Source organism: Vigna umbellata, chromosome 8 (genome assembly GCF_029865625.1).
Source record: "Vigna umbellata cultivar VRB3 chromosome 8, Vumbellata_1.0, whole genome shotgun sequence".
Lineage (NCBI taxonomy): Eukaryota > Viridiplantae > Streptophyta > Magnoliopsida > Fabales > Fabaceae > Vigna > Vigna umbellata.
This window is the reverse complement of record NC_142172.1, coordinates 43,941,292-43,965,133: the sequence shown is the minus strand read 5'-3', so window position 1 is coordinate 43,965,133 and position 23,842 is coordinate 43,941,292. Positions and strand designations below refer to the sequence as shown.

Sequence of the window (23,842 nt, the reverse complement as noted above, 5' to 3'; positions counted from 1 at the left end):
AGAATTATTTAATAAATAATGGGCCACAATTGGATCCGGGTCGGATTAATCACTGACTTTAGCGTCGAAATGCATTTGACAATATCGTGGAAGTTGAAAAAATTTAAACTAAAAGCATTTAGAACTCCCTTAGCTAACTTGGAGTAAAGTGTAAAGGATTGTTTAGTAGAGATCTTCGACCTTATCTCCGAAATAATAATATATTTATTATGATATTTTAAATTTATAAAAATTCAATTATTATTTAAAAATTATATAAATAAAAGAATTTATATAAATCAATTGATAAAAATTAAAAATATTATAATAAAAATATAAAATAGATATCAATTTATTTCAAATTAATTAAACATTTTATTAATATTTTTGTATAAATAAAAATGGGAAATGGATGTTGTTAATAAAACAAAAAGAAAAAAACTTAAAACTCACTTCTTTCACGGTCTCAATTCACATGTACATATTTTTCCTACTAATGAAATAACAACACTCAAATAAAGGTCTTACAGTAAAAACTATCTGGGGTTTCCAAGGTTGATCGGCCTAAAATCGAACCCTGCCATGAGGTGGATAAGGCCATCAATTTGGACATCTCATAAAAATCCTAATGACATTCAGGTAATGATTCAAAAATACAAACATTATATAGTATATATCAGGTCAGAGACATAACAGAAGTTCTAGTTTGAGTTTCTGGGTTTCTAATTTGAGTTTCTGGATATTAAACTGACAAAGATTCCGTATAATGAACTATTCATTATATGAAAATTTAATTAAAATAAAAATAGGGCTTTTTTTCTGTATTTCCTTTATTGTTATGATTATAGATATTTTAACAATAGTACGGTATGTATAAATAATATAAATAGAAGGATCATGTACGTAAACCTTTTCCAAGTCTGTAAAACAACTTATGTAGTTATGTATTACTGCAATTGTCACATAACCTAGCATATTCGTTACTTCCACTGTCTAAAAACAAAAAAGTTGTCTTCATTATATACATGTGCGTATAGAATAATTTTAATTTTCTTAAAATCGTAAATAAGATTATTTAATCTTTTAAAGATAATTTTAAATAAAAAAGTCAATCTTGTAGTGTAACTCAAATAAAATTTTATTATAAAATATTATTATTATTATTATTATTATTATTATTATTATTATAGAAGTAGTCTGGAATCAAACAAAGCTTTATGGCATTCTGCAGAATCCTGAAGATGTGAAATTCATCTTCCTAGGGCACTTCAGTGTGATAACATTTTCACCAATGGCAACCAATGGAAAGTTGAAGTTGGTGATCTTCGCCCTCTTGCGATTATATAAAAATTTTCATTTGGTCCTTTTTGTTTATGAAAAATTAAATCTACAAGTTATTTTTTATCTTTTGGATTATGCAATTAATTTTTTTTTTAACTTCTGAATTGTATAATTTAGAAGTTATTTTTTAGATGATAAAGAAATTTTAAGATTATAGAATTTGAAAGTAATTTTGTTGCATGCTTTTTTTTAGATTGTACAATTTATTTATTTTTATATAAAAATTAATTTCGTTTTGGACAACGTGTCTTCTTGATTGCACGATCTCAAACTCTTGTTTTTAATCCACTCATGACAAAGTGGTGGAAACTATGGGGGTCTAGAAAGAAATGGCCTACAATAAGCCCAAAATAATCGTGCAATTTGTTTGGGCCTGACATTCTTTTTGCTCAAATCCATCCAAGTTTTTCTGTGGACTGAAACCACCCTCGGAGAAGATCGGCGCGGTGCTGCCGTTGTTGCTTCACTCTCAATGGAGCTATCTGCTCCTCCCTCTTTTCCAGCATTTCCTTCTTACCCACTTCTAAATTCAAGGGTTAGGGTTTTCAACGCAATACCCAACCCCACGCCCTCACCTTTCCAAGCTTCAATCTTTTCACTCAATCCACGCAAACTCACTCCAATGGATCTTCCCAGAAACGTCTCTTCCGCTGCCGTGGTGGGAGACAATGATTCGGCGACGACGACGTTGCCTATCGACTCAGGTCAATGCAACCCTCCGTTTCTAATCTTCACTTTTTGAGATTTTGGTTTCTCCAATGCTTTTTTCGATCACTTTTAGGTGCTAGAATCGGAGAGGTTAAAAGGGTCACTAAGGAGACCAATGTATCAGTCAAAATAAACTTGGATGGTTCCGGGGTTGCTGATAGTAGTAGCGGAATTCCCTTCCTCGATCATATGCTCGATGTCAGTAATTTCAACTCAATTTTAGTGCATTCTTTTTAAGTATGGTTTATGTTTTTGTTCATTTTTTTTCCTTTCTCCTTCATTTACATTTTAAATCTCATTGTTGTCATCTGCCTTGGTGTTTTTTGAGATTTCAATCCGTATTCATACTCATGTATGATGCAGACAATAAATGTCATGGGAGCCAAAAAAATATTAAATAATTAAATGAAGTATTGTATACTTGACATTTACTTAGTAAAAGACATCTAAAATGAAAATACATATTATTTCATCAAAGTTCGTGCTATAACAGATTAACCGGTGCGGTAATGTGGAATGAAAGAGATGAAAAGCTATAAGAGTTAAACTATTTGATGAGGAGTCTTTTGTCTGTTTTGTGTCTTGAAAAGTAAACTGTAAAGGCTACTGACGATGTAAAACATTCAATGGAGATAATAATTTTGGAAACTAAACTTGGCTGCGTTTTTTCAGCAACTTGCATCACATGGGCTGTTTGATGTACACGTAAAGGCTACTGGTGACATACATATTGATGATCATCACACAAATGAAGATGTCGCACTTGCTATTGGAACAGTATGCAAAGCATTACACGAGCTAATTCTTTCTTTCCTTTATGGTTTTCTATATTATATTTGTTCCTTCAAACTAAAGCATGCTTTATTATCTTGCACTGAAGATTGGCGCGCAATTTTTATCTTTATATACTTTTACCTGTTTCTTTCTATGCACAATGACATCTAAGTATCTGTTGATCATTTTAACAATTATAATGCCGATTCTAATTTTATAGCAACAGGGATTTGTAATTACACTAGTCTGTCTTTAATAATTTTTCATTTATCTATCATGTTAAAACTAAGAGGTTTCTGTTACTACATCTTCAGGCTTTGCTGCAGGCTCTTGGTGACAGGAAGGGTATTAACCGGTTTGGTAACTTCTCTGCTCCACTTGATGAGGCATTAATACACGTCTCGCTGGTAATTTGCATACAATCTGTAGAAATAGTAATTTGTTGGTAAATGTTAACATATGTGTTGTGGGAAAGTGTGATTTGTCATTGCCTATAAACACGGTAAATTGATAAACACACTTCAAAATGTGTTAGGACTTCTTCTATGTGTAACCTTAATTTTACGCTGTCATATTTGTTATGTGCATAAATAAATTCAAATTACTCTTAAAGTTTAGTTGCTTCGGACGACACCGCATACATGAGCTTGTTTTGAGACTCGATCATGATCAGCTCTGGTAGTACTTACACAATGCTTCTGAATTAAAATTAGGAAGTTCTTCTTTCCAATTTGATCACTATTACAAGCTTACTTTTTGACTATACATTTGTTATTTGCATAAACTACTTTTGAGCATCACATCATTTGTCAGTTAGAATGGTTGTAAACGTTTAGCTTAAATAGGAGGAGGAGTAGAAGGAATTAACATCTAACTTTGTTTTCTCTCTTATTCTTCCATCATGGATTCCTTGCACTCTTTTCCAGGATTTGTCTGGCCGGCCATATCTAGGATATAATTTGGACATACCCACTCAGAGGGTTGGGACATACGATACTCAGGTAGTATAACTGTTCAAAGTTTAGAATTCTACTTATCAAGCTTCTGATGTTTCCAAATATTTTTTTTATGTGAACCATCTACCGTGCTTCTTGTTCCTTTTGTCTTTACCTTTAGTATTATTATATACTAATGAATTCAACTGGATATTCTCGTTTTTAGTTGGTGGAACACTTCTTCCAATCATTGGTGAACACGTCTGGTATGACACTTCACATTCGCCAGGTATTAATACATAGAGCTTAGGTCATCATCAGTTATAGTCATTCAATTTGTAAATATATTTGTGTGTATCGTTACGAATTAAACATACTGGATCTTGTAGATGTTTGACCTGGAATCTTGGGTATGTCTCAGACACATAGGCTAAAAAAATTAGATGTTGTTTCTATATTCTTCATGCATTAACAGATTGACCACATAATCTCACTTGGTGCCTATACTTCTTTTTTCTAGTTAATATTTTTTATCCCAATTTTGAAAACCTTGTAACAGAATTTATATGCATTCGTCTGAGCACAGCTTGCTGGAAAAAATTCCCATCATATTATTGAGGCAACCTTTAAAGCTTTTGCTAGGGCTCTTCGACAAGCAACAGAGTATGATACACGTCGCCTTGGAACTGTACCAAGGTATGGTGCCTTTCTATTTTGTACTGAGACGAAGAGAATTAGTTTTCATTCCATATACTATTTTTTTTTATAACAAAGATGATCTCATAGCTGTATACGATGAACTAGTTTTATGCTTTGTCTTCAAATTATAATAATTTTTGTTTTTCATGCTTTGGATTTACATCTGCAATATGTCTTTGAAAACTCTGAATTTCCATGAATGCGGTTATCTTCCTGTCATGTAAATAACTAATACTATCCCTTGCTTTTCTGTGCGCAGCTCTAAGGGGGTTCTGTCTCGTAGCTGATATCTTCTATTGGACCTTCATATATTTTTTTGGTATATCATAATTGTTGTGTGATGATAAATGCTTGTTGTACGTATATTTATTTTAGAAATAAAACTATTTTGGTAGTGTTATTTGGCGTACATTTTAAAATAAATAATGGGGAAGTAAACTTCCAGAGTAGTTAAATTAGTTTAACTTTGATTTTAAAACAATTCTTTTTAGTAAAATAAGGCTCTTTAGTAAAAGAATTTATTTTATTAGTTTTTAACTTTGTTTAAATAATGTTTTTTCTAACATTTGAAGCTAGAAAACCTTGTAGCTTATTTCTTTTATCATCCCTATTTTATTAAAATTTCTTTCATCCTTAAGTTGACCAGCTCCACGTTTTTTCACTTGTCGCTCCCGTTGATTTTGTTTATATTGTATCAAATTATAATCTAAACATCTAATTTTGTTAATGTATAAAATGAGGATAAAATTTAAAAATATTATGTTAATTTTGATATTATAAGCTATTTAAAGAATTAAAGCATTCAATAATGTAAACAAGTATATGATCAATTTTCAAGAAATTCAGTTAATTTTATTAAACGTTTTAAATCCAAATACCTTAACGGATTTTAGATCAACTTTGCACAATAAAGCATTGTTTCCGCTCAATTTTAAAAAACGAAAATAATAAGTTAAAACATAAGATTATTGCAAGAAAATATGTACTAGAGGAAAAGAAAAAGCTTACTGCTAAAAAAAATGTATGCTGCGCCAGAGCCAAGTTATTGAGCATGACCATGTCATATTATTTTGTGGCAATGGGATGAAAAACACTTGCAAGAAGCGTGCATGAACAAAGGGTTTGTTTTGCTGTTGGTATAAAATAACTTAACTAGTTTTCAAAATAACTATCATATATGTATATATACATATATGTGTATATACATATATGTGTATATACATATATGTGTATATACATATATGTGTATATATATATGTGTATATATATATATTTATTATGCTATGGAAATTAATGTTATCTTAATGCAAATATTATTTACTGACATAAATATGGAAATAAAACAAGATAAAAAGATATCTTGAGCTTGTAACACATGTACTTAGATAAAGAATACGTTATAACACATCAAGTGACTCAATTTTTCCAGTCTTTTCTAGTTTTGGACTCGGGAGAGAGATGGGCAGGGGAGGACAATCATCAACCAAAACAAGCAATCAAAATTCAGATGAAGAAAAAAAAAGTTAGATAAATTTTTTGGAACTAAATTAATTTGATTGAAGAATAATTTTGCTTAACTACATGCCATGTAGCACTCTGGGTGTTATTTCTATAACACTTTTTCTACAAAAATTCTTCAGCTGTATTTAGGTAATCTAATATTTCAGACTTAACTTCCTGCGACAGTGGAGCTGATGGCCCTGCCTTCGAGTAAAAGTTTGCCAAAGATCTTATTACTTTCTCCAAAATAACATATGATTCCTGCAAGACATCCAAAAAATGATCATAAAAGGATATAATCTGCAACAAAATTTCCACATATTAGTAGTAAAGGCGTTGAATTTTCATCGCATAAAGAGTTTCAAGTAGAAATTCATACTTCTTGCACAACAGTCTGATTTCCCCGCCAACTGCCCAAATATTCCCTAATTGACTCCTTTGCGGAATCAGCAGTCCTTCTAAATTTGGCAATGTCATCACTGGTTTCATTTAAAGATTCACGCAGTGTTTTCACTACTTCTCTTGCTGACTTTAAGTAAGCCTTAGGCAACACCTTTCCAGACTTTGTTTTCTCGTTAGGATCAAATAATGATTTAATAGCCCCAATAACCCCTTTATCTTCTTCCTCTTTGTTACCAGAATTCTCGTCAGCCCATACCACTGATGGTGACAAACCACAAGCCAAGGTAGCCAATGAAGGGCCAACACTGACTAAAAGATGTCTGCGACTTGATGAAGCTTCCAGATGAGGCAATGCAATATTAGACCTGGATTGCAGTTTATCTGTTAAGTTGCAGAAGTTGTCAATAAATGAAGGACCTACTGTACTCAGGATATCATGTTGTTCCTCACAGATTATGTATAATATTCTTACTGATTGTACTTTCTTTTTCCTTCATCAGAATAAGTCATTATTTCTATAGAATCAATCAGAAAATAGCAATCCAAAGAATTATGTCCTTTAGCATGACAAATAGTGACATGGGAAAAACAGCAAACATAAAAAATACTAAGCTATGATTGGAAACATGTGGAACCAGAACAAATCACGTCAAAATGGTTATATGATACAAAAGCTACAACTAGTAGCTTTCATCCAAACGTAAGAAACCACATAAGGTGTCGCCAACATGCCCTAAAAAGGCATTTTGAAATTTTAGGACATACCTTCGCTAGCAAATCTTTTGATCCCTTCAACCGTCTTGGAATTTGTGAGGGAACACATATTTGTTGCAAGGATAATTGCCATCCTCCTTTTGCAAATTTCCACAATACAGAGCTACATTCACTAAATACACAAGGTAGCAATAATTTCACCATCAATCCACCCAGTTAATCATAAATTTTGCCTATCATGGATGGCCTGTTCTTCATTGAACTGACACTTGTACGTGTACACACGATCACACAAACACACACCAATATATAACTAAATGCCCGCCGCCAGCTCCGGCTGCTTCTGCCTCCCCGACCACCAACCCAGCGCCGCCAAGGGCAAAAATTCCGATTACAAATAAAATAAAATAAAAGCTGCAATGTGCTGTATAAATTCAAGAAGCATACACGGGCAACTAGCAAGCAAAGTCCGAGTACAACAATGAACGGTTCAAAATATGGGTACATAAATCACAATAGAATTCCAAAAGTTTAAAGCGCATTGTAGAACTTAGGACTGAATTCTGGGAGTAAAACTTTTAAAGAAATAACTAAACACAACAGAGAACATAATAGCATTTGGAATAACAAAATGAAAAAATGTTTTGGTTTTCGTACCTGGGCTTTGCAGCAACCACAAGCTCTCCAGAATCCCGCGACACAATTTCCTCTCCACAAACACAGCCTCATCCAAAAGGGGATAAGGTTAAAACCTCCCATTACACAATTCTTTATGGTCTTGTTATCTTGAGTGGATTTGAGGGAATGGATTTGAGGGGATTTGAGAGGATTTGAAGATAATTTTTTTTATCGTTTTTTTGAGTAAATTTGGAGGTAAATGAGAGTGAATTTAAAAATAATTTTTTTAATATGTCATGTCAATACAATTCTATACTAATTCTCACAAATTTTATTTTCAAATTCACTCTCATTTACTTCCAAATTTGCTCAAAAAAACGATAAAAAAAATTATTTTCAAATCCTCTCAAATCCATTCCCTCAAATCCACTCAAGAGAACATATATTTCATAATCATTTTACCTCGTTCTTTATTTTTTGTTATTCATCAAAAGCTTATTTAAACACTAATAAAAAAAAGTTTATTCCATTCTTTTTTAATTAATATCTTTTAATGAAAAAATATTTTTATTCGTTGAATACCTTTCATTAGACAATTTTTTAATAAAATGTATTTTTATTCTCTGAAAAAAGTCACCAACATAAGTAGTAGTACTGATCTAAAGTTACTCTATCCAACCAGCTTTTTTCTTCTTCTTTGGTGTGAGTATTGACTGAGATTAGATAAGTCTTCAAATGGGATGGTTGAACCAGTTGTTCTTTTGGATGTTAAGAATCCTTTTTTGAGATATTGGCACAAATTATTTTTGTCATAAAAAGGAAGAAAGTTCTCTATATTAGACGGACATGAGTAACCATTTCTGTTTTGGTAATTTTGAGGACGGGTGTGTACCTAGGAAATTTTGGAATGTTCCATGGAATTTTGGAATTTCGTTGACTCTCCATTTAGGATGAAGGTTGTAATGTTTTCGTTTGTGTAATTTATCTTTAAGGCTTTATTCATTTGAATGAATTTGGGAGAGATTAATTAAATGAATTTTAGAGGATTTGAAGATAAAAAAAATTTGTTTACTTGAGTGGATTTCAGATGTAAGTGAGAGTGGATTTGGAAGTAAAGTTTGTGAGAATTAATATAGAATTTGATTAATGTGAATATTAAAAAAAATTACTTCCAAATTCATTCTCACTTACCTCCAAAATTCACTCAAATAAACAACAAAAAATTTACTTTCAAATCCTCTCAAATTCATTCAATTACTCTCCTCAAAATCTATTCAAGTGAACAAGGGCTAAGTGACATAAACATTCACAAGCTTTCCTGATTCTGGTTGACTTGTTATGATCTCTTTGTGCATCAAGTGAATCAATAATGACTTTCATGAGAATTTTGCTGAGTTGACGACCAGTGTTATACTCGAAAGTCACGTGAGCCTTTCTCCTTGTGGTTTTCTTGGCGTGTTGAAGTCTGACTCCCTCCTCTATACTTTTAGTGAAGAAATTTCTCGCTAGCCGACAAGTGACATGTATGTACTACTAGTTAATGAGTCATTTGTCAAAGACTTTGAGGAGATTTCCCATTTTCTAGGTCAATCAACTTCTGGTTCAATACTTGGAAGTATGCATGAAGTTGAGCCACAGGACTTCGAGCTCATAATTGCACTACTCTTCACTTTGTTGGATTAACATTTGCATTCAATTTTAAAGAGTTGTCACTAAGTTAGACTAGACAATTGAGCTAGACTTTTAAGTAGTGACCATGAAAAGAATAGGGCAAAGAAAAGTTTTACTAAGACCCATGGTGGACACTAAATGGTCTCACTACTTGAATATTAAGCATAATGTTTTTAGACAAGTGAGAAAATCTTATTAAATTGAATAACTTTGATATACTAGAGTACTATAACACAAAAATATTCAACTCTTTGATGTGTAAGTTAATATGAAAGTTTAAATCTTATAAATAAAAAATAATGAGTTTGAATGACTATTAATCTTTAATCTTTGAAAATTTTCATATGTATGTATTGACTTTTTAACCTTAACTATTATATGTAATAAAACTAATATATAATATTATGTAATATAAATAAAATAATGACTCATTTCAAATAATAATAATAAATATCCCATCGTAAAGTAGAGTTGTCAAAATAGGCTCCCAGCCCGACCCATCACGGGTTGGTCACTTAGTGAGCCAACCCAACCCAACTCATTTATTAGTGAGTCAGAAAGATTTGAACCCGGCCCGACCCACCAAGGTTGGTGGGTAAACGGGTTGACTCACTGACTCACTTAATTACAAATTTTTTAAATAAAAAAGATTACAAACTTTCTATAATTCAAATCTAAACAAATTTCGTGTTTAATTAATTTTGAAAATAAAGAATTTAAATAATTTTTTCAAGAAAAAAAATATTTTTTTATAAAATTAAAATTAAAATTAAATTTTAATAAAATAAAATTAGGTAGGTGGGTTGGTGGGCCAACCCGACCCACCACGGGTTTAACCCGCATGAACCGGATTGAAATTTGACCCGCATAAAAAAATACAATTTTTTCAAATCCAACCCGACTCGAACCTGTGATGAACCATATTGGTCCGCGGTGTGACTCATTTTGACAGCTCTATCATAAATAATAATAATATTATTATGCTATCATTAAATAGTAATATTTACAATAATTATATTTAATTTACAAATATTTCTTTTTATTTTAAAATATTTTTTAATTATTTTAAAATGATGAAACTTATGAATGTTATCGAACCACAAATCATTAATACCGATGGATAAACATATAAAATTAAATATTGTCTATTTATATTTAACCAATATTTATTTGATTCATCGATGCTGATATCTTTCGATTATAAAAAAACTTATAAATGTGTGTCATGAATTCAACCAATTTAGTCTCACAACTTCTTTTTGAAACATTTATCACACTTCTTTTAACGCATGAAAATCTAATTCATTGTTCTAACTTATATTATTAATAGAATGCATTTCATTCATACTTATACATACAATTTAAAAAAGTATAATATTAACATACACTATAAGAAATCCCTTTCCTGTGTAATTATATATATATATATATATATGAAGGTTGGTAATTTATGTAAGGACTTTTTTTAGTCGGACAAAATGTACCAAGTTTTAAGTTAAAAAAAGTGTCAATTAAAAAAACTTTTAATTTTAAAATTTAATTTAAAATAAAAAAATAAATAGGTATTGGTCCACGTGTATTAGTAATTATTATTTTTTATTTTATTTTTTATTTTAAAAAACAACTATCTTTTAAAAATATATAATAAAAGATAATAACTACTAATACACGTTGCAACAATCATGAATGATAAATAACTACGTGGCAGCAATAATGAATGATAGGGTTTAGAGTTTAGGGTTTATAACTTAGGGTTTAAGGTTTAGGATTTTTTTAAAATAAAAAAATAAAAAGTAGTTATTAAAGCATGGTAAATAACTAACTTTTATTTTTTATTTTAAATTAAATATTAAAATTATTAAAATACCGTTGGGTTTAAAGTATGTTTTGGTTTAAAGTATGTTTTTCGAGAATTTTTTTGTCCATTAAAACTTGGTATGTTAAAATATACCAACTCAAAAAGACTTTATTAGCAAACCCATATATATATATATATATATATATATATATTCATAATATATTTTGAAATATAATATAATTATAAACATGTTTTTTATATAATTAATTTTATTTTCTACGAATTAAATATTATTTTTAAAAAATCAGAGAACACACTCAAAATCTTATTGCCACTTGATAACAAACAGCAAATAAATTTTCAAGAGTTGCTTTTTGTAAGCTTTGGTAAATGGATTCTTTTTTTTGAAGAAATTTTGTTGATAATGGTCAATCAGAGCCTTGAGCTCCAAAATAAAAGCGAGGTTCCTCTTCTTCCCACCAGAATGATTCTTTATTTATTTTCTTTTTCGTTTAATCTCTTCGTTGTTTTAAAACTAAACTCGTGAAACTCACCTGGTAAAGTTGCGAAAGGGCCGGAGTATTAAAGCAGAGAAAGCAGTGCCCCGGCCGTGAAATTTAGCCGGTTAGACAAAGATCGGCAAAGATCCCTTGCAATCTCCTCCGTGCAGGATGGCCGGCGGCAACCATCCCAAGTCTTCTCTTCACAACAAACCTCCGCCCTCTTCCACCGCCTCCGCCTCCCACCGTAAATCCCGCTGGGAACCAAACTCCTCCACCGTCAAATCCCCACCCGATCCCAAACCCTCCACCGCCCCTTCCCCCAAACCCAAGCCCAAACCCAACTCGAACCCTAACCCTAGCCCCAAACACCCATCTGATCACCCTCCCCTTCTCCCCTTCCCTTTCCCAGACCCCGCCCCTCTCGGCCCACCCCCTCCTCCCGCCTACGGCTTCCACATGCTCGAACGACGTACCATCGTCCTCGCCGACGGCAGCGTCCGCTCCTACTTCGCCCTTCCCCCGGATTACCAGGACTTTGCGCCCCGCCCTCTCGACTTCCTTCACCGCTTCCCTCCGCCCCTCAGCCCCGGCCGATTCCGCCTCCCTGACTTCCCTCCCAGCGCCGCCAAGCGCAAGTACGGCGAAGACGATGGCTCCCGGGATGACCTCGCCAGGCAGAGGGAGCAGCTCCTTCGTAACGCCAATGGCCTCTCTAGGATTTCAGGCGGCGAGTTCTCTGCGGGCCCCAGCGGCGGTACCCCCCTCAAGCGTGAGTTAGTGGACCCCCCTGAAATGAGGCCCTCCAAGCACTCGAGGCACGACGGGTCGAGTTTCAGTAGGCACCCGCAGCTGGATCAGGACGCCTTGAAGAAAGCCTTCGTTAACTTCGCGAAACTCATCAACGAGAATGTCTCGCAGAAGAGGAGTTACTTGGAGGATGGGAAGCAGGGACGTCTTCACTGTCTTGCTTGTGGCACTGGCAGGTTTGGTGCTATTCACATCATTGCCATTGTTTCTTCGAAGTTTGTCTGTCTGTCGTGTATTATTTATTTATATCGTTGAAAGCAAGGAATTAGTTGATGGCCTTGAGGGGGATATGGGCTTCGGTAGCTTCAGGCAATAGGCATAAAAAAATATATAACGCTATTTTTTTTCCGGTTAACTTTTCCATCTTAGCATGACAATCGTAAGTAGCAAAATTTAGGTGACCCAGCTTCTTGCTGCTAAGGTATAGAAGATTGACAACCGGTTATATTGAAATTTTGGAGAACCAAAGTGGTTGGTCTGGACTTCATTGGGGCAAGATGTATTTGCTTTTGAGGCGCTCCTTTGACTACCTTTTTAGCTTACTAGATATAGGGAGACAAAAGAAGTGTTATTACTTTTGGAATTTTTGTGATAGCTCTAAATTTGTAAGAAATTAGGTGTCTTTAGTTTTGGAGGATAGATCTTTCCTGTCTTGTATACCTATGCAGTTCAGTTCAGTAGTGGAAGTTGATTACTTTATTTCAGGTTAACAACCCTTACCACTTGGATTTGTCTGGAGCTTAGGTTTCGAAAATACTAGGTTCCCGATCCTACTGTTTCCTCCTCATGTAGCGTATCAGTTCTACTACTACCTGCTTTTTCTGTTGTTCCTTTAAAGTTCAAAATGCAATATCATAAAGTATAGCTGTACGATAAAACATCTCCTTGAACTTCACTATTGTTCGTAGACAATTCCTAATGCTTTTTATTTTTATTTTAGTAGTCCTGTGTGACGTTCTTGTTAATTTACCCATCATTTTGTAATATTCATTCCTAATATTTAAACTTTGAAACTTGTGTCTGATGTCTTCTTTCATTTTTACTTCTAGGTCATATTTTGTTTGTCCCTTGGTAAAACAGCAATGTATGTAATTTATCGTACTCCTACTTTAGTGACAGTCCTTTGCTTCTAAAGTCTGTCTCCAAAGCTCAAGTTTAAGCTAACTACTTCCCTTAATTTCTCAATTAAAAGTATATCATCTGCAAAAATATTTAATTAGGGGTGAGATAGCAAGCTAATCCTAAACTAGATCAGGGTTATCAAATATCATCGACAGTGGACTGCGGTTGCACTTCTGTCCCCCGCCACCTCAACAAGGCAGTGGTGAATCAGGTTTTCTGTCATGGTTTGTTGCTGTTGCTATGGGGGTTGCGGTATGGCACTGTGGATCGGCCATGGCTTTAATGGTGTTGTCATTTCCACATATATCTCTTGAGTAAGGAAAAAGTTTTGGGTCACGCAGCCCAACTCGAGTCTGTATACTTATTTGTGGATTTTGTTTCCTTACTGGGCCAAAGCCGAGCCACTTAATTTTTTTTTCAAAAAGGGGGGTTGGGTCATACAACCAACAACCTAAACCAAACCCAACAAAACTTTAGAAAAACCCTATTGTGCCACCCCTCACTTCCTCACTCTTACCAACTTCATCTGTCCATGCTGCTGCTGTCCAATTGTGCCACCCCTGGCATGTGTGTGTGCGTGTGACATCTTAACTAAGGTTCTCCCTTCAACACGTTTTGCTCTTCGTGCCAAACTCAATATGAAGAATTTTCTTTTGAAAAATCTTCTCCTTGAGTTTGAGGGGGGCTGTTAGTATACTATAGTTACCTATAGTTGGCTAGTATGCGTAATTTTGTATTGCACAGCCGTAGGTTCTATTTTAGTGTATCTATTTTATTTTCTTGCACAGCTGTCAAGTTTATAACAGTTACAGCTGACATGTATAAATAAATCAGTGAGCGTATGTTTCAGTGTGTGATGTCTTAACTAAGGCTCTCCCTTCAACATGTTTTGCTCTTCCTCGTGCCAAACTCAATGTAAAGCATTTTTCTTTTGAAAAATCTTCTCCTTGAGTTTGAGGGGAGTGGTTAGTATACTATAGTTACCTATAGTTGGCTGGTATGCGATATTTTGTATTGTACAGCTGTAGGTTCTATTTTAGCGTATCTATTTTATTTTCTTGTACTGCTGTCAAGTGTATAACAGTTACAGCTGGCTGTGTATAACAGCTGACATGTATAAATAAGTCAGTGAACATATGTTTCAGTGTGTGATGTTAATAAAATACGTTTAGTTCATTCTCTCTGTTTTCTCTGTTCACTTTATTCAAGATTGCATTAAATAAGGGATATGATAGGGAAATTTCCTACCCAATTTTTTCATTATTAGATATTAATTTTGTTCGTTATCATTTGTATTTCTTCATTATAAATAATAAGAATAATCATGTGTGTACACAACACACAAAATTCATTATATTCATTCTTGGTTTCTATGTTCTCAACATGGTACCATAGCATACCATTTTCTATGACCTGTTTTGTCACTAAGTCTTTCAAAATGGTGTCAAGAGCCTAGTTAGAAGGAAATCCTAATCTGTGCTTTCTCAATGGACCTATTGCTCATAAGTGTATTTGTTTTTTTTTGGAAACAGTGTATGCTTCCGATGTTTTTTGTATTTTGTCAGCTGTTATTGCTCACAAAAGTTACCGTGCTCATCACCAATGTCACTGTTCACCAACCCATCATTGTTCACTGCTAATGTTATTGTTTGATGGTGGTGTTTCTGCTCACCACCAATGCCTTTTTGATGAGCTCTTGTCAGCTGATGAACACCAGCACCGGCATCACTTATCTCTGTGAGCGATGAGCATTTTTTGCTCTCCAACGGTCATTGTGCATCTGATCATTTTTGCTTTCCGATGACTATTGTGTTTTCTAAGAACTTTCGCTTTTTCCACAGTTGCCATGTCCTGAGTTTCTTTTTGTTTTTGGGCTTCTATGGTGTTCTTTGAGAGTTTTGCTTTTCAGCTGTCACTGTGTCCTTTGGGCTGAAGTCCTTGGCTTTTCTTGTCAGAGGATATGCTATATATATATATATATATATATATATATATATATATATATATATATATGTATATATATATTAGTCACACTTAATCATGAAAATATCTTTTAAGTCTTTGACTGGTTAATTAATACATTTCATTGGAAAAGTTAAGAGGATTACTTCTATTACTTGCTAAATTATTCAATTAAAATCAATAATTAGAACTTAATTTGTAAGTGTTCCGGCACATTTGTATTTTTCAAACAGCACAATGCAATAATTGGCTGGTGGGTTGGCAAGTTGAAAATGCCAACGCACTCTGTCAAATTGGTGATGGGCTAACTGATTAGCTCTCATTCCATCCTTACTCAGCATGGCGTTAGGGCAGACAAATTCTGTGGTTACCAAGCCCCCACAAAAATCTGACAGCTATAGCACACATTCAGTTAAGCCTAGAAAACTTTGTCCTTGAAACATTTTGTCAAATTTAGTTCATTGCTTATAGTTGACAGCATATAATCTAGTCACGAAGCTTCTGATGTCATGCTTATGAGTATCAAGAGTTCTCAGTCGTTTAGCCCGTAAAAATCTCAACTGGTTTGATGTTCACGTATGAATTTAATCGACAGTACTGGAAACTAGTTTATAATGTGATTTCATTTGCTCTTGTTACTGGTCAGGAAATGTTGTTGGAAGAAGATCTTTGGTTGAGGTATAATTGGAAAATAATTTGTAGTGAGGTAGTGAGCCCTTGAATTTTTGTGTATTTGCGTATATGTTGTTTTCTTTTGTCGGTATTCAGTCATTTCCATTAGTATTCATATTGAAATGACCAGTGTAACTGTTGAACTTGTGCATTTCTGCTGTTGCTGTTATAGTTCATTAGAAATAGTGGGAAATGGTATTTTTTGACATGTTACTATGAAGTGAATTGATGATTCCTTAGGATCTGATGGATTGGGAAACCTAATTCTTAGATCAGATATACTTGTGATGTTGCTTATCTCGTAATTCGTATGCGTCTATGATTATCTTTCCTTGATCTCTATTTTGTTGTGGGCTAGTGGCTTGTCTTTGGAGAAATTTAGGTTGCCATATAATATAGCTAGAGCTCTTATGTTTTCTAATATGGAATTTGTAAAACGCCTGCTTCATTTAGCTTTGTATTTGTAACAAGTTTATAGTTCTCTATGCCTAGTTCTGCTTTCGTTTTTTTTGGAAATAGTGTTACTTGGTTTAGATGTTGGGCCTTGGAGCAACAATATATAACCTAGGGTTTAGAGAAGCCACAATATCAAATTGTGAGAAAAGCCTCTCTGCTCCAGGGGGGTTGTTTAAGGCTATTTATACCCTCCTAGATTCCACATGATGGGAGCCAGCTCTGTGTTGGTTTGCCTTTTCTTCCTCCCTTTTCTCTAATGTTGCTTGATTTATAAAATGTAATACATTGCCATCAAACTCTTAATTATTCTAATATATGAAGGCAGCATAGCCTTCTCTGTTGTGTATGTATTAAGACTTTTAAATATTTTTGATCATGTGATGCAGTGTTTGTTAGAGTATTGTTATGTTATTCATTCGTTAATTAAAACTAGGGTAATTTTTTAGTTTAATTGTTCAGAAGAAATTTGATCATATGGGCATTTTCTGAGGGTGATAGAGATTATCTTGACGTAGGTTGATCTTATTATCTTAATACACAGGTGGGCTTCTTCCATCTCTTTTTTTTCGTGGAACCTTAGAACCATGCATATATTCTATATACAATTATCTCCTGCTTCCTTTAGTTGATGATATACATTTTCTTCTGAGTTTTCTCGCTTACCTCTTCCTTTTCTACTGGAATTTAGCCGTACAAGTCCCAGTTTATGTCCAGTCAGTTTCCTTTAGTTCATTGCTTCTGAAGTTGACTCTTGGCATCATTGGTGATAATTTTTTATACCAAATAGAGTTATCCTTCTGTATCTCTTTAGAGAGAGCAATGTACCTTTATATTTCACGAAATGGAATAATTTTTCTATGTTGTTACTTTGTCTTTGGAAATCTTGGAATCTGCAACTCTTTGGTACCGAGCTTAATTTGTAGTGCTGATTAGAACTTTCACGGGTTGTGCTTCTCCACTCTCAGGTTTTCTTAAGTAGTACGTTGGTGCTTTGATGTAGATGTTGGTTCACTGTATGATTTCAGAAAGAACATCTTAGGTTTTAAATCTAAATGAAAGGAAGTGAACATGTACTTTTACTTTGCCTTTTCTGTGTACTTACAGGATGGAAGCCTAAAGTATATTCTTCAATGCCCTTGATATTCCAACTTTCAGGTCTGCTAAAGATTTTCCAGATATGCATGCTCTCATTATGCACACTTACAACTCAGATAACGCTGATTCACATGTTGAACATTTGGGATTGCACAAAGCTCTGTGTGTCTTAATGGGTTGGAACTACTCAAAGCCTCCTGATAACTCTAAGGCGTATCAGTTTTTATCTGCGGATGAAGTAGCTGCAAATCAGAATGATTTGATCATGTGGCCACCTTTGGTGATCATTCATAACACAAATACAGGAAAAAATAGAGATGGCCGTATGGAGGGTTTGGGAAACAAAACTATGGATAATAAAATTAGAGGTATAATGTGAACCTCCATTATTTATCGTCTTCTATTATGATGTCTCTGTTAATGGTGGTTATGAGCTCAGGAAAATCTTTCTTGCATGCATACTGAGTTGACCCTGTAGAGCATTTTCAGTAGTTAGTTACCTTTCCCAATATTCCTTTCAGCAAAACTCTGTTTTAGGCTGATGTTTAATGGAATATTCTTATGGCATTAACACTTCAAGGATGAGGAGATGAGAAGTCATTTTGACTGTATAAGATTTCCCATCAACATCAAACTAGAAACTGGGACATTAGAGACTCCCCATAATTTAAAATACAAATTTTGATTTTATTTGACTTTCCATTAAACATCAAAAAAGTTTTTGGAGTTGATTGTTCTGTCAAGGGTGCTCTTTTGTTTTTTTTTTTTTTTTTTAATTTTGCGAAGTAATAAGTCCTGTCTTATATATTTTCGTGGTAGGTTCTTGATCTGGTTTGTGTATTGAGTAACTAAATTTATATTTATCAAAAGTTTGGTCATTTCTAATTTGTCCTTATGTACTGCCCCTTTATGTCTCAGTTTGAATTCACTGTCTTGTTTTCGTTAGATCTACAAATTATAGTTAGTTTTTCTGGAACTTTCTGGTATTCTGTTTTGATATGTAAAAAGAATAGCTTTTTATGTGCAGCTATTGGTTCTCAATGAGTGAACTTGTTTCTCTCTATATCCATGGATGCATCTCCATTATAGCTTTGACAAGATTATGACAAATTGTTGATAATTTTTATTTTAAGTTTAATTCTACTTTACAAAATAAAACCGTTCTTGATTTACTTGAATTAAGTTTTCAGAACTTTTTTATAATGCTTGAGTCGAGTAGATGGTTTAGAATTGTTAGATTCTTTTTGTTAAATTTACATATCGGTTAAATTTCCTTATGGTGGGACTGAATGCTATTTTGTTTAATTTTTTGATTGATTTTGGGTTGGCTGGATGTAATTGTCATACTAACTTTTAGATATAGCTTCCTAAGGATTCAACTTCTCAATAAGCAATACGGATCACTCTTGATTTAGAGTGTGACTAGAATGCATTGGGAGGATGTTTGATACTAAAACAGGAGTCACATGTCATAGTTGGTTAGGTGGCAGAAGCAAAGTTCATGCATGCAAAAGTGATACACACATACACAACAGGTGCATCTAACTACAATCAGATGGTGAAAATTGTGTTGATGTTAGGTGAGAAGTGTGTGTGTTTGTGCATGTAGCTTTATGTGGGGGAGGTGGGGGGGGACTATTTCATTCCTCCACATGATGCTTAGATATATATAATAGATGTTATTTTATTTTTGAGACATTTAAATCAAAATATATATCTATATATATATATGTGTGTGTGTGTGTGTGTGTAGAAGTTCTTTCCTTTCTTTTAAGAGTTACCATTTCATAGATTCATTTCTAATAAGGACCATTGAACCTCATGATGACTTCTCTCCTTTATACTCTGCTTCGTCCATCAAAGGAACTACTAAACATTGGTCCCAATTCATCATCAGTGTGGTCAGTTACATGTTGTGGGCCACTAAAATTCCCTTCCACTCCACCCATTCTTTGCATACTTTACTGAACTATGAGAACTGGAAGGCAATGGAGAGTGAGTAGCTCAAAATGGGTTTTGGCACAAAGATACTTCATTGACAAACAAACATGGGATCCTTTAAAATAATCCTTTGAATAAGTTTAAGCAATAACAAGTACGAGGACATATAAGCCAAAAAATAGAGAATAAAACAGTTTGTGCTTCGGATTTGATGAATTTCTTTAATTTAATTTTATTTCTCCTGATGACATTTTATTGATTTTGGTGTTAGTTGAGTAAGCTTCCCAATCCTAAATGCATCCATTGCGTAGCACATTATTTAGACTGTATATGTGACCTGAATCGAAATGCATCCTTGCGGCCCCTCTCTCATAATTTGATTTATTGGTTGATTCTTCTGTTTAATTTTAAGTTCCTTTGGCTAGCTTTAAAGTTGTTTCTTGGAAGATAGATGGAGAGTTGTTCTTAAATAGATCTTTCTACCCAGATTGCATAAATACTAGGGGATATTTATTTGTTACCTGTGTATTTATGCATGTCCAATCGTGTTTGTATCTCGATGACAGTTGATTGTACAACCAAGGAACTAGGGCGTGTTGCTATTAACTGTGTTATTCTAGTAGGATGTGTTGCTCTTCATGTTGTACCAAGTTTTCTGATGTTAATCTAGTTGTTGCCTAGCTGTGTTCTTCGTTTGATTTGATACCTAGCCTTCAGGGCATGTGTTTGTTGAGTTGAATTGTGTTTGGACATATGAACTTGTCCATTTATTTACGTAATTCTGCACGTATGTTGCTGTGCATTTATTCCCATGCATATATTGATATTTTAACGATGGTCGGTTGGAGAACAAGCAAGAAGTTTTGGTGAATGTTTTTGTTGGACAACTCTTCAGCTGTGTGTAATTTCTGGACATTATCTAGTTTTTGCCTAACTATGTTGATTTTGCATCAAGCACCACCAAGGATGTTTATGTAGCGATGGAGAATATTAAGTGTTGCATGTGCATGCCTTTCTTACCCATCTCTTTATGCATGCCCACATGTAACAGATCGTTTATGCACACATTATTTTATTGATATCTGTTGGAACAATGAGGAAAGGAATGAGGTGTTAACATTATTGAGGATTGTTGTTTGCGAAAATAATTACTATTCATTCTGTTAACCACATTGTTTTAGCACATGTTGTAGTATTGATGTTATATATAAAGATCAGGAAATTTAAATTATATTTGTAGCTCGTCAGCTTTACTAACTAGTCAAGGTAATGCTACTGCCTTGATCTTGAACAAGGTGAAAAGGAGTCGATTTTTGATCTATGGGTTTCCTTTAAGCCATATGAATTATGCTGTACTTGTCTAGTGTTTTTTGTGCCTGATGTCTTTCAATTGCGCCTGGCTCTACTATCTTTGTCAAATCTCAGTGACCAGTGAAGTGTTGCTTCTTTTCTGCTTGCATACTTTTTCTTTTGAGGGGGAGCTGTTCTATTTTTTCTCATCTCTCACTTTTCTAGCTACGTGCAATTGCATCTAGTGTCTCTTACCTCTTTTTTATCAACTACTAGCTTGTGAATTCAGCTTATCTGTGAATCAGGATTGTAGTCCTATTGCAAGTGCTTGGGTACTTTGTTCTTTCAAACAGCTATAAGCTAATTCTCTTAAACTCTCTTTTTTATTACCTACTAGCTTGTGAGTTCAGCAAATCTTTGTAAATCGTGATTGTGGTCTTACTGCAAGTGCTTAGTCACCTTGTCGTTTTAAGTAATCTTTAAGCTAATTCAGTTTAGACCTATTTTTGGTTTTGAATATATTATATTATATTGCCAATGGTCTGTTTTGTGCTAATTAAATAAACCATCTATACAGATGAGTAAAAAATTAGATGATACAAAAAATCTATCTCCAATAGTTCATTTGCTTCCCTTGCTTTCTATTCTCTTGATTTAGATAGTTTGCTCGCTGATCTGCCCTTTGTTTGTTCTCTTCTACTTCCACCAAATTTCACTCCCTCTTAGTTTTCCTTGAAGAACAGCAATTTTGTTGGGCTTATGTAAATTAGTTCGTCTAAGTGCCTTTGGTGGAAGCATTTATGCAAAGGCTCCTTGTTAGGAAGCACCTAACAAATTCTAAAGTTTATTTTTGAATCAGCCTCTCATATCTGATGATATAGTGAGCTTTTATATTTTTTCCATCTGATATTCATGCATGGTTTTCCAGAGCTTGGATTTATGGGTGGCAAATCAAAGTCATTATATGGAAGAGAGGGTCATTTGGGCATAACACTGGTTAAATTTGCTGGGGACCAATCAGGCTTTAAGGAGGCCATTCGACTTGCTGAACACTTTGAGAAGGAAAACCATGGACGCAATGATTGGACCCGTGTGCAGTCACAAACATTAGGAAAGGATGATGAAAATAATGCAAACCTTGTTAAGGTGGATGAGAAAAAAGGAGAGAAACGGAGGGTCTTGTATGGCTATCTTGGGACTGCTTTTGATCTTGACAAAGTTGATTTTGACACAAGGAAGAAGGCTGTCATAGAGAGCAGGAGAGAATACAAACCACCCATGTAGTGTTTGACTATATGCCAATGTAAAATGGGATACATGGAAAGTCTTTCCAGTTGCATAGAGACGATTCCTGAAGATGATAAAAGGTTTTATGTATTTTTGCTGACCGTTTCAATGTACGATAGGAGGCAGCGTTATCATCATTTTTATTTTAATTCTAAATTTATACTGAATTTTCTGCCATAGTTACTATTTAGGCACATTAAGAAGATTTGCATGCCTTTACACCATCTGACAACCTGGAACGCACTATCTCACTTAAAGTCAATGACTGGTTTCTAAAGTCTTAGTCTTATCCTAACTTTTCCCCATGTTGGCTGGGAACTGTTTGTTTACAGTTTACATTTTTTAATTACAATGGTGGGGCATGGAAATGTGTACTCATGATTTCCTGCGAACTCTGTAAATCCCTTATCAGTAGCCCTTTTAATTGATTATTTGCAGTTCAGTTTAATTGATAGAGGAAACCCTCTATCCACTGCAAATTCCTAGTTGTTGGTGTTCGTTTTCTCTATTTTTTTCTTTCAACATTTCTTTGAATTTTTGGTCAAAGGATGTAGAAGGAGGGCTTATTGATGATATGGCCTTAAGTTTCAATGAAAAAGGTATTGGTGGAGTTGGTGGATTTTGAATTCGCAGCAATGTGATTGTATTCCAGCTTACTAAAGTTTAAGGCACCGATGCATGTATTTTGTATGTTACCCTGCACCACAAGTGGTATTGGGAAATTATTTATAATAGAAATAGGTGGATTATGTTGGAGTTGGAGGTAAAGCCAGATCTCGCTGTCTGTACATCAGCGGAAGTAGTGTCTATAAATAACTGAAGATGGTATACTCTGGTCTGGCTACAAAGATTTGCTGGGAGATGTAGTTTTTCTTTTGTTCGTAGGATACCAAGGATTGTTACTTTCAAGCGATATCGTTTCTGGTGAGTATAATGTATTCAACGTAGATTTAATTTATAGTATATTATAGTTATGTAATTAAACTTTAATTGTAAAAAAATAATAAATACATCTTCACCCAGAATACAACTAAGCATCAGAGGACCCTTTTCTTAGAGACATTAGTAGTTATAATTAGGGTTGAAGGCATTATTGATTACTAATTCTTGCGATGTTAATAAAGATTCAGATACACGTGTGTGTGTGGATTGGATAATTTCTTGTGCTCAATTTCTATCTTGTTAATAGTGCTTAGATAAGGGGAAGTATATGTGGGTAATGGACACAAGTGTTTAATGTGTTTCCATAACTAACCACTGTTCTAACTGCATTGGTTGAAAATTTATAGAAGAATGTTTCTATTGAGAATCATGCGAGCACAATACGTAATTATAGGAAAATGTGTTTCTCTGTAGTTCAATAAAATGTTTTTTTTTCTCAAAATTCTTTAACCAATACGTTAGGACATTGGTTAGCATTTTCTTTGATCTATGCATGTAAATGAGTTTAATGCTTATACATTGTTGATTTAAAAAGTTATTGATATGAATTTTAAGATGATGATTATAAAAGTTAATAAATTTATCATCTATTTTAATTAGGATAAGAAGACAGTGAAAAGTATTAG

General features: G+C 33.9%; 3 protein-coding genes across 5 annotated transcripts; 2 read left to right on the top strand and 1 right to left on the bottom strand.

Moving 5' to 3' along the window:
• Positions 1–1,717: 1,717 nt before the first annotated feature.
• Positions 1,718–4,836, top strand: LOC124822905 (imidazoleglycerol-phosphate dehydratase, chloroplastic-like). 2 transcript variants are annotated; one of them, XM_047295005.2, is made up of 8 exons: positions 1,721–2,024; positions 2,102–2,226; positions 2,701–2,805; positions 3,117–3,209; positions 3,729–3,803; positions 3,964–4,026; positions 4,324–4,433; positions 4,696–4,836. In XM_047295005.2, the coding sequence occupies exons 1-8, from the start codon at positions 1,793–1,795 to the stop codon at positions 4,721–4,723; spliced, it is 831 nt and encodes a 276-aa protein (XP_047150961.1). In that variant the 5' UTR covers positions 1,721–1,792; the 3' UTR covers positions 4,724–4,836. The 2 variants fall into 2 exon arrangements, with proteins under 2 accessions (XP_087952074.1, XP_047150961.1); XM_088095948.1 differs by lacking the exon at positions 4,696–4,836 and having other exon boundaries at positions 1,718–2,024; positions 4,297–4,433.
• A 1,108-nt stretch (positions 4,837–5,944) lies between these two features.
• On the bottom strand, positions 5,945–7,850 carry LPA19 (photosystem II 11 kDa protein-like protein). Of its 2 annotated transcripts, XM_047295015.2 has the most exons (4): positions 7,710–7,850; positions 7,104–7,224; positions 6,316–6,719; positions 5,945–6,197 (listed from the first exon to the last, which is right to left on the bottom strand). In XM_047295015.2, exons 2-4 carry the CDS (start codon positions 7,183–7,185, stop codon positions 6,060–6,062), a joined length of 624 nt encoding a protein of 207 aa, XP_047150971.1. In that variant the 5' UTR covers positions 7,186–7,224; positions 7,710–7,850; the 3' UTR covers positions 5,945–6,059. The 2 variants fall into 2 exon arrangements, with proteins under 2 accessions (XP_047150971.1, XP_087952028.1); XM_088095902.1 differs by having other exon boundaries at positions 7,104–7,789.
• A 3,671-nt stretch (positions 7,851–11,521) lies between these two features.
• On the top strand, positions 11,522–22,441 carry LOC124822865 (RNA recognition motif XS domain protein). Its single transcript, XM_047294941.2, has 4 exons — positions 11,522–11,602; positions 11,703–12,625; positions 17,817–18,124; positions 21,916–22,441. Exons 2-4 carry the CDS (start codon positions 11,811–11,813, stop codon positions 22,269–22,271), a joined length of 1,479 nt encoding a protein of 492 aa, XP_047150897.1. The 5' UTR covers positions 11,522–11,602; positions 11,703–11,810; the 3' UTR covers positions 22,272–22,441.
• Positions 22,442–23,842: the final 1,401 nt, after the last annotated feature.